General features: G+C 36.8%; 1 protein-coding gene across 1 annotated transcript; it reads left to right on the forward strand.

Moving 5' to 3' along the window:
* Positions 1–175: 175 nt before the first annotated feature.
* Positions 176–12,462, forward strand: ATXN3 (ataxin 3). Its single transcript, XM_088539744.1, has 11 exons — positions 176–218; positions 3,336–3,500; positions 4,092–4,136; positions 4,674–4,759; positions 5,210–5,276; positions 7,847–7,934; positions 8,178–8,310; positions 9,413–9,588; positions 10,011–10,134; positions 11,484–11,566; positions 12,256–12,462. The coding sequence occupies exons 1-11, from the start codon at positions 195–197 to the stop codon at positions 12,348–12,350; spliced, it is 1,086 nt and encodes a 361-aa protein (XP_088395870.1). The 5' UTR covers positions 176–194; the 3' UTR covers positions 12,351–12,462.
* Positions 12,463–14,098: the final 1,636 nt, after the last annotated feature.

Raw genomic sequence — 14,098 nt, forward strand, 5'->3', positions numbered from 1 at the left:
CCTGAATGTTCTCCAGGGACTGGGAGCTCCCCGGGCGCGGGGGAGGCTCCGCGGCGCGGCGGGGCCTCCCGGCCGCCAGGGGGCGCCGCCGCGGTCGGGCGAGGGAGCTCCGCGCGGATGGGCGGCGGGGCGCGGGCGTTGATTGGTCGTGGTGGGTCACGTGCAGCGGAGGGCGCTGGCCGTTCACAATAAACATGGAGTCCATCTTCCACGAGCGGGTGAGTGGGTGTTGTCTTTGGCCTTCCCCCTCCGCGGCGGCGGCTCCGGGGCGTCCTCTCGGCTGGTCCTGGGCCCGGCGCTGGCCCCGTGGCAGGGAGAATGCCGACCTGGGGGTCGGGGAGGCTCGGGAACGGTGCTTCGCTTCCTCTCGCACAGTGACTTTCCTTCTCGTGCCCTTAGAAAGGGGCTTGAGCTCGGGAGAGCACTGAAAGGCCCAAGCTCCTTATGCTTGTGAGTTTGCTGGCCGAGGCGCCGGTGCGAGGGGCAGCGCAGCCAGGCCCATCCCCAGCTCTTCTTGTTGTGATCTCCCACCACTTCCCTGAGCTGGGTTGGGCTGTTAAGGAAGTCCTAGTTTGTGCGCAGCACTCTTGTGCGCCAAGCAGCTTTTTCCTGGTTTAGAGAAAAACTCCTTCTCTTGGCTCTCGGGCTTGTCTAGCTTCCAAAGTCACAGTTGTGGGTGCTTCAGTGCTGTTGGGGTGCTGCTGTCTGCTTGCTGATTTTTTTTTTACTGTCTCAATATCTTTATTATGTTAAAATAATCCTAGCTCTTATAAACCGTGCCCAAGCAAGCGAACTGAATAACTTTATAAAGGAAACTTGAATGTTATGAAATTCATATAGGCTTTTTCAGGCTGGCTTGGGATCCTCCCAGCAGCAGCTGTTTAACACAAGTGCTTACAGACTTCTGCTCTCTGAGCCCAGCCATCCTGTGCAGCTGTGATACTGACCCTGGTTTACAGTCCAGGCTTGGAAATAACAAGTTCAAAATAAGTGTACTTTCCTGTCATGTAGTCAAACTTCTCATGTGAGAAAGTAGTAACTTAAAGGATTTTTGAGCAAATTTCTTTGTCGATTTAGAATAATAAAACCCTACTAAGGCTAAAAATGACAGAGCACAAAACAGCTGAAGTTGCAAACCAACTCCTGTTTGTAGTTACCACAGGTTCTTATTGTGGGGTGGGTGGGGTTTTTGGGGGTTTTGTTTGTTTGTTTGTTTTGTTAGTTTTAATGTTTCGGAGGTGTCTTGAATGTGATGTAGTTATGCTTTAGTAAGGTGATTGAGCAGTTGTTAAGGTGCATGGCCGTGTCTTAAAAATACTTTGTACTCAAGTTTGTTTTATTTTCTTGTAATTATTATTCTAGGGGGGAAAAAAAACTTGACTCAACTGCCATGTCCTTTTTTTTTTGTCCCTTTAAGAGGTATTTTATTACATCAAGTGCACTATTTCAGTTCCTGACCAGATGCTGAGAATGTTAAATGTGCATGTGCATCACTTGTACACCCCATCATTTTGAATTTAAATAGCTAAGGCATGAAATAAATGCCTCTAACAAAACAAAGACCTAAGCAATGTGACATCTTTTACAGGAGGATGGCAGATGCCCAAAGTAGGTCCCTTCCAGGCTTTAGGAGCCCCTATCTTAAAATTTGGCCCTTGCTTGTATGCAATACAAGTGTTTGAAAATGCTGAAAGCAGCACAGCGGTTTTATATCAATATTGGTTCTAGCAAGATTTCAGATTATGGAAAGATATTGTGTGTGTTGTCTGCACACAAAGAAAACTTAACTTTTCTTACAAACCATAAGATCATTTTTCTGCTCTTACCCTTAGTACGGACAAGTCATGCATATGAAAATAATGTTTTAAGATCAAACTTTTTCTGCACAGATACAGAAATGTCACTTCAGTGAAACTGATATTTTAAAATGTCATACAACTCCTTCTCAAAGACCTTAGCCTCCCTTTGTTACTAAATCAGCTTCATGCAGTTTTGGTGGAGAAACCTGGGATTCCTAAGCCCGTTCCTGTGCTTGAGTAGTCTGATATGACTAACAGGAGGGTCCACATGATCCTTGAGGGCTGGGGGCTGGTGGGGAGTCCAGGGTATCTTGCTGGGGAAAACAGGAGCTCAGGGGCCTGTGCAGATGGAAGTTTCTGAAGTCCATTTGGGTCCCAGCCTGTACAGCTCGTCTAGCCTTAACTAATTGCCTAGTTGAGTGATGAAGCCCTAGGAAAACTTGCAATCTGGAGTAAAGGAAATTCTTTGAGATTCCTGCTTTACTGTCACAGAAGTTTGAAGAGTGCTTTTGGGGTTTGGGCGTTTCGATTTTGTCTGAATGAGGGTTTTGTTTTTGCTTTTACTCTGCAAAGTGCGTGAACATTCGAGTTCTTAAAAATAGGGAGTATTGATTAAAATGGTGAAGATGAAACATGGATTTCAAAACTGATATTTACCTTATCATGCATTTGTGGTTTAGTTATTTCTTTAGTTGCTGAAAGTTTTTTTTTTTTTTTTTGAAAGATAACAGTTTATCTTTCACTAAAGATCTAAAACACTAAACCACTGCACTAAACACTAAAACATCTAAAAATTTTGCATATAAATAGTTGATGAACAAAAATATTTTTGTTGTTTAATTTTTTTTCTCATCATTTCCACTTCTAAGATCAGTAGGTTTTAACTTCTTTTACGCAGTTCCTTTTTATAAACTTGATGCAGAAAACAGGCTTTAGTGCTCTTCCAGCTTCTAATGACTTTCTCAGCAGTAAATGAACTGGTTATAACCTGAATTGGGTGAGTAACCTGAAATGAAAGAAAATTCTGTGTCTGTATGCTTTTAAATCTCTTCAAAATCTTAATGGCCTGCATTTCCTTAGCCACATATGGAGAGCAGATTGCTGGTAGTCATACCCGGCATGGAAGGAAAGTTTAATGGCACAAGAATATGTTTTACAGAGAACTTTTGTCACTGGCAGCTAGAGATCAAAAAGGTTTCATTTTCGAAGTTGTGGTGGTTTTGAAGAGGACAGAATCTGTTGTCCTGCTGGTCCGAAAGTCTTTATGTGACTTTGCCATAGGCTATCTTTACATCGCTTTCTAAAACAGCATTTTTACTTTGAATTTATTTCTCTTCTGTACTATGTGAAGAGGATCTGTTAAGCTGAAGGGGTTTGTGTGTGTGTGTTTATTCTAAAGCTTTCGGATTAATATATCTGAAGAAAATACTGCATTTATGGGGAAGAGAGGAGTTTCCCAGAATGAAATGGTTGAAGCAAAATTTCCAGACCACTAAAGTGGCATTTGTGTATTTTTGCTTTGTTTTCCAATGTTAGCAAGAAGGCTCCTTGTGTGCTCAGCACTGTCTGAATAATTTGCTCCAAGGAGAGTATTTTAGTCCTGTTGAGTTATCCTCAATTGCACAGCAGCTGGATGAGGAAGAAAGAATGAGAATGGCAGAGGGAGGAATGTCCAGTGAAGAATACAGAACATTTTTACAGGTAAAGTATTTTAAAATTCACATTGGTCATTTGTTTTCATGAAAACAGTATTGTTTCAATACTGTTCAATCAAGTATATGCTACAGTATTGTGTAGCATATACTTGATATTTTTGCACAGTTATAGAAGGTTTATTTCTCAGGACTCGAATTTATTCAATTTATATCAGGATAGCTTTTTTATTTTTATTTTTTTTCCCATCATCTCAGACTTGGCATTTTCAAAGTTTGCTATGAAGTTTTACGGTAATTCTATAAAAGACATATTATCTCCATCTTACAGGTAGGGAGGTCAGGCATGGCGAGAAGGATGAGAGATTTGCCTTTTGTCAGAGTAAGCCAGTGGCAGAGATGGGAACAGAAGTTCTGGTGCCTGTCTCGCTTCTAAGCACTGAGCATTTCTAATTTGAAGGTTTGCGCTTTTTATTAATAAGCATATTTGGGCATTGTAATCAGCCTTAAAGAATAGGATGTATTTAGTCGTTGCTTTAAGTGTGTGCAGTTTTCTGTATTCTTAAAGTTGATTTTTGCTGACCTTTTATGCTTATATCTTTTTTTTCCTTCTTCTCTCTTCCAACCTCAAATTGAGCAGCAGCCTTCTGTAAATATGGATGATAGTGGATACTTCTCAATTCAAGTAAGCATGTCTGTACACTGTAACATTTTTTCTTCATAAAATATATATTATCTTTTAACACATTTTAAATGCCATCAGTCTTTTCACCTCATGGGGTAGGGAAGTAATGGATTTCTAAGTCTTCAGTGTGTTGACCATTAGTGTTTACTATTACTTTGCAATTATTTGTGGGCCCTTGAAGACTTAAAGAAATATGGACCCCTGAATTGTGAAATCACCTCTGCTGGCAATAAATTTGCCTTTTTTGGTTGCTTTTTGTAACTACTTCAGGGGCAGTCCTTTGACTTCCATAGGCAGCAGGTGAAAAAACACAGCTGAGTTTTTCTCAAAGTTTAGACTGTCAAGCCCTTGGCAGTGCTTACAGAGTTAGCACTGTGATCTGCATAAAGGGAAAAAATGAATAATATGATTCTGAGGTTTCCTTTCTCATAATGATATTTTGAAATCACTTTTATGAAAACCAGTATTTTTTTATAGTAGCTAAATTGATTATGTTATTTAAGCTGTTTTAACTCAAAAAGTGCTATTTTTTGACAGGTTATAAGCAATGCCTTGAAAGTTTGGGGTTTGGAACTAATCCTTTTCAACAGTCCAGAGTATCAGAGACTGGGAATTGACCCTATGTAAGACTTTTTTTCCCTTTTTTTTTGTGTTCTGCTTTCATTTAACAGAATAAAAATGCTGAAAATAAATATATTCTAACTCTGTTTCTTTAAAATCACTGTTTCAAGCCCTGTTATATACTGATGATTAGTTTTTATCCCTTCTGCCATTTTTTTTATTATTATTTTTATTTCTGGGGGTGTACTCAAGCATCTCTTCTCTTGTGTCTTCATGGCATCTGGGTAACTGGTATCACAGGCATACTGAGGTTTCAGTAATGTCAACATTACAGGAAAAGACAACTACCTGCATATTTTAAGTTATGAAAGCAGTATAAATATTCTGTACCTCAACAGTTGTGTTTTAGTATTTACGTTTAAATTAGTGATAGCAAATAATTTAAACTTTATGATGCGCTCAAATATTAGAATATTTAATTTTATCTATACCTTTTGTTTTTCTTTTTACAGAAATGAAAAATCATTTATTTGTAATTATAAGGAACACTGGTTTACAGTTCGAAAGTTAGGAAAACAGGTGACATTGTCTTTTTTTTATTTAAAAATTGACTTCAGAGTTGGGGGTGGAAAAAATGGTTGCAGTGAGACCATTTGTTGGCCTTTTGGAGGCTTTTGCTGGCATTTGATTTAGCTGTATCTCTTTAAAAAAAAAAGTTTTTGCCAAGTTACAAGGCAGACTTTTGTGACTGTTAGTGTGGGGAAAGATTCTGTGGTTAATTCTTTATCTAGGGTATTTTTATCAATTTTATCTAGGAAACTGCATCTCAAGTAGAGTCCGTTTAATGTCTAAGTCTTCCTTTCTTTCCGGTGTGGAAAAATAGATATGTGTTTGGTGTAGGATCCCTGCAGCATGTAGACTTATTTTAATGCACTGACTTTTTCCTTATAAAAATGAATTGCAATAGTGTTTTGCTCATTCAACTGGCTGGTGGGCATAAGGAAAAGTTCATTGTTACATCAGAAATTTTAGTATGAATGATTGACAGTACTTAAGACTGTTCATAGGCTTATGGCTGGAGGAAAGTAGAAGCACAACTCTCCAACTTAAGAAAATTTTCTGAAGCAATTGCATTACAAACAGGAGGCAATTATTGAGGAAAGGGTTGGCTCCCCACAGATATATGGTGCATATATCATTATTCAAGAGCTGCACCTATGTGTCTATAAAGATGTAATGTAATGTTTATTTCAGTAGCCGACTGTTGTTCTGGATCATACTGCATAAGCTTTCATAGAGTGTAAGTGGGGTTTTTCATCATTATTATGTTACAGAAAACACAAAATCAGCTTTTAAACTCTACAGTAGTGGAAAGGAGTCAATTTAGCTGTTTGATCTGTAGTACAAACAGTGGTCACATATGTTATCATCCAGACAAAAATTATAACTTGTGAATAAGCCTCTGCCTCAGTCCCTAAGAGCACCTTGCAGTGTTCTCATGTTGCTGGAATGCTAACATCGTTTAGGAAACCTTCTTAATTTCAACTGAAGCAGAAGCTAGTGTGGCAGCTCTGGAGAATTATGCTGGAAACAATTATTCAAGCTAACTGGAGGGAAAAAAGTTTGTGTTTAGTTTTAATTAGAACTGTTAGGCTGGGAAGCTTACAGAATACTGCTTGCTCTTTTGGTTTAGTTTCAAAGTATGTCTGATAATTTTTTTTTCTTTTACAAGGAAAATGCTTAAAAGCATGAGGAAAATTCCTTATTATACGTACAACCATGTAGGCTGAAATTTTGACCTTCTAGCTTAAAGCTTTAAGTTGGAGTGGGGGGGTCTTTTTCTGGTTTGTAGCCGTGAAAGCAACACAAGGTGTCTGTTATCTAGAAACCAATAAGAAAAGGCAAATCAGATTGGCATAGTGATTTGACCCAAGTCTGCTCTGCTAAAATTATAGCAAAACAAGTTCCTGGAATCTTCCTCTTTCTCTTTTAAATGTTTGGGTGTAATCTGTCCCACATACTTGCATACATAACCTTTTAACTCTCCTCTTCCTGTCCAACAATCTAGGTGTTCTTATGTTCTTACCCTTTTCTAGCTCTACAAAGGACTTGTTTTGAGTAAGCATATCTGAGTGAGTGACTGGCAGAATGGTAGATAGCAAGTTGCCTGTATTTCAGGTGAATTACAGTATGGGCCTAAGTGGAAGTGTATGAATATGTACAATCAGTATCTGTTGGAAGTATGGGCAGATAGATTTTAGATATTTTTTTTTAATGGAGACTGAATTTTCCTTCTGCCATCTCTAGATGGTCTTTCCTTGTTAAAATATGATGATATTGAATGGGCATCGTGAATTAAAAAAAAATCTTCCAACTTAGTGCAATGTGTGGAGTTTTAAAGGCATAATATCTTTCCATCCATTTTGACTTTTTTTTTCTTTAGTATTAGTATTATAAATGACACACCACCCTGCTCAGGGAACTGGGAGTGATCTGTGTAGAGTTATCTCAAGTCTCACCTATTGTAATATTATGGTGAGTTATCAGCATATTAAACTTTAGTTCATTTTTCTTTGATTAATATTTAATTTTCTGGGAGGATTTTTTTTAATTAAAAGAAAATGTTATTTTCAGCATCGCTGACTATTAAAGGCAACGTGCTTAGAGTGCCTTTTAGAATGCCTTTAACAGAAAGCCTTCAGTTGTTCTTCACTTTACTGTCTCTACTAATGTAAAAGGATATAGCGTGAACTTAGGAAGGTTTTATTCCTTCTGAATATCAATTTCTGAGCAAATGGAAAACTAGAATTAAGTAATATTTTAAAATTACGGCTGAGAATTCTTATAGCATTATATTTAGGGTATTTTTTTTCCCTTTCTTAATGGTTGTTTTCCTGGTACCAGTGTTCAGTAGTAGGAGAGAGCATGTAGTAACTTTCTCGGTTCAGATCTCTTGTTAGCTGAAAAATATTTAAAGGGTAACCTTGAGCAGCATAGTGCTTTTCAAAGAACTTTCAATTTGATAACTTACTTTACTATATTGAATCAGATATTCCATCATTAAAAATGACCACATTGTACAGAAATGGATTACCAAGTAATCTTCATGCTAATTTGTTCTCTCAAACCTTTTTTTTTCTTAATTACAGTGGTTTAACTTGAACTCTCTCTTGATGGGTCCAGAACTAATATCAGATACATATCTTGCACTTTTCTTGGCTCAATTACAACAGGAAGGTAATAGTAATTTGCAGATGTTAAATCTCGTTAATAAAAAGTAGGTAATAATGATTATTTATTAGAACTTTTTCTATTCAGTTAATTACCCTTAGCTTTGTGGTTGAAATAGTGAAGTCCTTATAATGAAAGGTAGAGTCTTATATTGTAATAGATCACGCATCATTGTCTTCTGTATAGTGTGTATATTAGAGTATTTATTCATGCACCTTATATTGTAGACTTATGATTTATTTTTCTCAGGTTATTCCATATTTGTGGTAAAAGGTGAATTACCAGATTGTGAGGCTGATCAGCTATTGCAGATGATTCGGGTACAGCAGATGCAACGACCAAAATTAATTGGAGAAGAGACAGCACAGTCAAGAGAACAGAGGTAAATAAAGATTTCATTTAAACAATGGTAAACATGATGGGTTTCCAGGACTAATACCTACATGGGCACAAAACCTTTCTTTTACCAAGAACTCCTGTGAAGTAGTTAGAAATGCCTTCAGTGTGTTATGTTTACTACTGCTGTACCCAATTAGTAGAGTATAATGAGTATTTTTGAGTACAAAAATTCCTGTAAGAAGAATTGAGTTTTCCTATGTGTGTGTATTGTATAATGAAGACTTTAATAGCATAGTTAATGGTATTTTTCCGTTTATGATGTGGAGTACATCAATCTTAACATCTGTTGGTAATATTAGCAGATTTACAGTTAAGATTATCTTATGCATTCCATTATAAGTAGAAAACCATGATAATCCCATAACTGAAGTCCACATTATTATAAATTATATATTGCTATGTTTTGACATAATTTCACCGTAAACGCTGTGGTGGTACAGGATTGTCATCCATATTACTAATACAGCACGCATCCTTAGCAGTACAAAGAACCTATTGCAAAGAACTAATGTCACATTTTTATAACGAATAAATTGCATACTAATTTAAGAAAAGGCTTAGGCTCCTTTTTGCTTTTAGAGGAGTTAGTTCATTAGTGTTTCTTCTACTTGGTGTATGTAAAATGTAATGTTGTAAATTGGTGACATGAGAACAACAAACTCCTTGGTTGAGATGTGAAAAGCACCTACAGTTTTTAGTGAAGCAATCAAAGCTTCCTAAGGAAAAGACCACCTGCACTCCTTTCTGCTGGCAAAACTGAATAGCATAGGTTCAAATAACATAAAATATTACTGTTTTTTTCTATAGCATTATAGTTCTTTTCCTGTATAGCAGTCTTGTAAGCATATGTGCATTGGTTGAGACTTGCAGTGTGTTCATTCTTACAGCTGAAAGAGCTATGCATGCAGTCTGTGCTTTTGTTGTTCAGGTAGAAAAAAAAAGGGAATACATGCCAGGCATTATCACAAGAGAAACACTTTCTTCTGAAGCTTAAAACAAAATAGAGTTATACTAGCACAAAATATTTCTGTTAAATCTCACAAAATTAATTATCTGACAGTGTTTTAAATGCATCATCTTTACAGACCACCCAAAAGTGATGTGGACCAAGCAGTAGAAGTTAGCCAACCTTTTGATGGAACAAGCATGTTAGATGAAGATGAGGAGAATTTTCAAAGAGCTTTGGCCCTAAGTAGGCAGGAAATTGATATGGAAGATGAAGAAGCTGATCTTCGTAGAGCCATTCAACTCAGTATGCAAGGTACAGTGGTTATTTAAATGTCTTCTGTAATATTTTTTAACCGATTTTGAGACAGTGGCTACCAAAAACATTTTTGGTGAGCTGCTTCCTCTGCATGCTTCAAGCTCCCTGAACAGCCTGGCTTTGAGGCAGGGAATAATAATTCAGTCTTTTCTGTATCTATGACTTTTCAAAAAGTTGCTACTTTTTATGTTAAGATTAATCAATGGAAAGCAGAAATGAATTGTAAATTGGTGACAGAAGGCAAGGGAAACAGTCCTAAGGTGAGTAGAAATAGCATGAGTGAAGTTGGCCGAGGTGCTTATTTTACCAAAAGTCTCTTTCCTCCTGTCAAGTTTGAGGAGATGGTTCTAAATTATACTCTGTTTCCAAACTTCATTTTGCTGTAATTAGTGGAAGAAAGTGTTGTGTTCTGCTTTTAGGGAGTCGTCGAACTGAGTTCTTGGACTCAGTACCGCAGAATTTTCCACAGTCACCTCAAACCAGCCAGTCAGACTCATTTTCTTCAGAAGAACTGCGAAGGAGAAGAGAAGCATATTTTGAAAAGTAAAGTAGCTCACAAAGAAACTTGAATTGCATATGGAAACAAATGTCTTTAGTGCTCTTGGGGGGCGGGGGGAGTGATGTGGCGGTTTCTGCCTGAGGCAGGTCCCGTTTAACCTTTATCTCTTCACAAGATTTCTTAATAGAAACTGAACTTCACTATTCCCAAATAGTTACTGTTAAGTAATGACTGGGAAAAAATGTAAATAAAAGGGGACCTGTTAGTAAGGCAGCATTCGCAGTCTTGTGAATGAAAGAAAACAGGCATGGTATAAATATATTTACGTGAAGTCTTGTAAACAATTTTGGTAATTATTTTCCTTGAGGAAAAGATTCATACTCTAAGATTTTGCTTCTGCTGAAGAGGCATGTAATGTGCATCATGGGAAAGAGCTCTACGTGATACTCTTGTGTTCTGCTATACATTCATATATTAAGGGTGTATGGTTGTAGCTTTTACCCATCTGTCTCTTCTAGAGTTGGGGCAAATTAAGACTCAGGAGAAATGCTAGGGGTTGGAGAAGTTAGTCTTTCTGTGAGAGGGTAAGATTGATGAAATCTGAATTCTGGAAAAAAAGGAATGTAATGTTGGGAGAATAGATGGCTGGAGGTTAGTGGAAGTAACAACTGAAAGGATTTAGGTGCAGTAGCATTGCTGTAGCAAATAGTAGCCTATATTTCTCACTCCTGGTCTTCCTTCTAATGAAATAGACTTTGTAGTAAGGTGGAAATACTGTCAGAGCGAAATCTGAAAAAAAAAAGGAAGAATAAAGACATAAGTGTAAACATTTGACAGGGTTGCTTTTATAGGGAGTACTTAATTCTAAAAACAATAGAAGTATTTTTTTCTGTTTATTAAAAAAAAAATAATTACTGGGTGTTCCCATACTTCAGATTACCTTAGTGTAGTTGATATTTTTGTCAGAGCCAAGAAGGAATCTAGGACAAAATGGTACAAGCAGTGACAAGATCTTTGTGATTTCTCAATTGTATTTTGAAGGACTTGGTCTATGATAAACTATATAAGCTTATAATATATAAAATGCCCAAATCTTTAAATTTGCTTTCTATGATTTTTAGAAACCACCGTTACAAAATTTTGCGATAGTTTAATTTCTTCTGCTTTAACTGATATTCAGACTGTCAAAAGATGTAGTATGCTGAACTGAATGTCTGTTATAAAAACAGAAGAGTCTTGCTTATCAGGTTTGGAAATGTAGTTGGTTGTTGTTGTTGATTAGATTTTGTTTGTTTTACAAACTATAAAGGCATAGCTGTATTTGATACTCAAAACAAAGTAGGTCTCATATTGATATTAATTCTATTCTTTTATAAATTTGTAACACTTTCAGGCAGCAGCTACGGCAGCAAGACCAGACCCAAAACCTACATGATAAGCAAACTAGAAGTTCAAGCACCCTGGAAGCTGACCCAGGTGTTGTGTTTTAAATTTATTTCTAACACTGATACAGCTATAGAGGTTTTTTGGTTTTGTTATGTTTTTCTTCCATCATTCTATTTTGTCCTGCTGTCTCATTCTCCTTGTCTACCTACTTCCTCCCTGCGCCAGCTGCTCAGACTGTTACCCTTTTGAACAGCGGAGGAGAGGATCACTTTCTTGAAAAGCTAGTTATGGGTTGAATGTAAATACCCTATTTCAAACTGTACAGCTGCACTACTGTCCACTCCAGTTCTGGGTTTGCTTTTTGCTTCATTAGCATTGAGCATAGTGTGTCACAAATCAGTCTGTAGCGGGATTTGTGTTAACAATCTGCTTTCTAATTAACTTGTAGGTTTTTATTAAAACATTACAAAAATTTCATAAGCCTGAAGCTATATCTAACATTCATGAGAACTATTTTTAATAGAAAAGTAGTATGTAAGCTATGTTAAGTACATGTGAGCCAAAATCAACATCTGTTACTGACTGCAGACCAAACATTGTGCTTGGAAAGCTAAGTGCCAAATATTCAATAATAGCAATAGAAGACCAACACTAAGAATTTTGGAGGGGTAAGGGGATATGGACAAAAGGAATAAAGAAGGTATCTAATGGAGTTGACCACTAGCTCTACCTATTTATTATTAATTGTTTATAAATTGTATGCATTTCTTTTTCTCCAGGAGGTGATATGAGTGAAGAAGACATGCTTCAAGCAGCCATGAATATGTCTCTGGAAACTGTTAGAAACCACATGAATACAGAAGAGAAGAAATGACATCACTTTTTGTTTTTTTATAATCTATGTTGTAAAAACACTAAATCTCCATTATTATCTTACTGTGTGGATGTTGCAGAAGCAGGGTTCATTTCAGAGCTGTGGAAGCAGGAATGCAAAGAGAGGGCAAGAAGTCAGAGGTTTAGAGGAAACAGCAAAAACCAAGATGATGGCACTGTCCTAGAAAACGAAAGCACTTGTACTACAGAACATCTGTTCACAAGAGTAACTGTTCACATGAACAACGCTAGATATATGTAAAAAGCTGGTAGCTGTAACTTGCAACTAAGAAGCAAGTTTAAATTATTTTGAAGAATTCTACACCAAGTATGTAAATGGAAGAAATTCAAGTGATTTTCATTTATGCAAAAATGCAAATCATGTTACTTATAAATCGCTCCTTTTGGGGGAAAAATCCACATTTTTTAGATGGGAAAAGAATTCTGTATATTAACTCTTTTTTGTTTTGTTTGTTTGTTTGTTTGTTGGGGTTTTTTTAATTCTTTTTTCTCTTCTGGCGCATTTTGATAACATCAATATTTTGGTCTTGCTATCCAGTTCTGAAATAACCTACTCTGTAGAAGAAACCTGAACCCTGAAACATGACTTTAGTGCTTGACTATTCAAGGGAAACTCCAGTGTATTGTTGTTACTCCTGAATCTTTTAATGACTTTGGCATTGTAAGAGTTCCTGCCTTTTACTTTCAGTCCCAAGTCTTTACTTGGAACTTTTCTAAAGTACTAACTCTTTAGATTGATCTTTGGGAGTAGGTTCTTGCTTTTTTCCCTTTTTTGTCTTTGGGCAGCATTTTTTATGTCATTGGCTCTGCTGTCATTGGTAGTATGTAATCAGTTGAGTTAACAGTTCTTTCTGGTTTGGGTTTCTTTTTGTTTCTGGAGGTTTTATTTTTTTCCTTTTACTCTCCTTTATTTATACTCAGTCCTTCATTCTGGCCTCTCAGTGATAAAGCTGTAACTGAGTCTGGGAGAAAGGAGAACTGTAAGGTTTAGGTGCCATAAACTGTAAAATCAGTGCCACACACGAGGTGCATTCCTGCAATTTGAAATGATCCCTGTACAAGTAACTCTTTTAAGACTGAGTATTTATATTTGTGTGGATGTACTTTCTGAAATGCTTTTTATGGGTGTCTGTCAGCGTTGCAGCTTTTTCAGGAATGGCCTTTATACATGCACCTTAACTTTTTTTTTTTTTGATCATGCTATTTCTGATTCTGAGGAAAATAGTATGGGAGCAAAGTGTGGGAGCTAGCTTGTTCTACTGGTTGTAAGACAATTACTTGGATATCCAGGATGAATGTGTAATAGGGTGACCAAACTTGACATTCAACTCTAGTGCAGCAATTCAAATGCATTTAATTATCCTAAATGGTGCTTGAAAAATGAATTCTGTTTACATATAAGGTATATGGGAATATTTTATAGGTCCAGTTTACTCCACTTAATGCATAAAAAGTATAGGCATTCTAAGAATAATCTTTCTAAATAATAACCCCCAAATTCTTTATCAAAATATCCTAAAATTATGTCGTTGTACAGTTGTAACCATTTAAATTATGATTAACTGAAGGGTAGAGGGAAACATAAATTCAGCATTGAGTAGTACTGTATGTGAAAGGGCTTTTACCTCTAACTAAAGTTTTGTTTACAGCAATGATTTCTTGATGGCTTAGAATATTATTATAGTAAATGGGCTAAATTCTGTTTTCCTTACGTGTGTGCTGCATTCC

Source organism: Tinamus guttatus, unplaced genomic scaffold (assembly GCF_059628265.1).
Source record: "Tinamus guttatus ecotype Peru unplaced genomic scaffold, ASM5962826v1 Tinamus_guttatus_pri_ptg000048l, whole genome shotgun sequence".
In the NCBI taxonomy this organism is placed as follows: Eukaryota; Metazoa; Chordata; class Aves; order Tinamiformes; family Tinamidae; genus Tinamus; species Tinamus guttatus.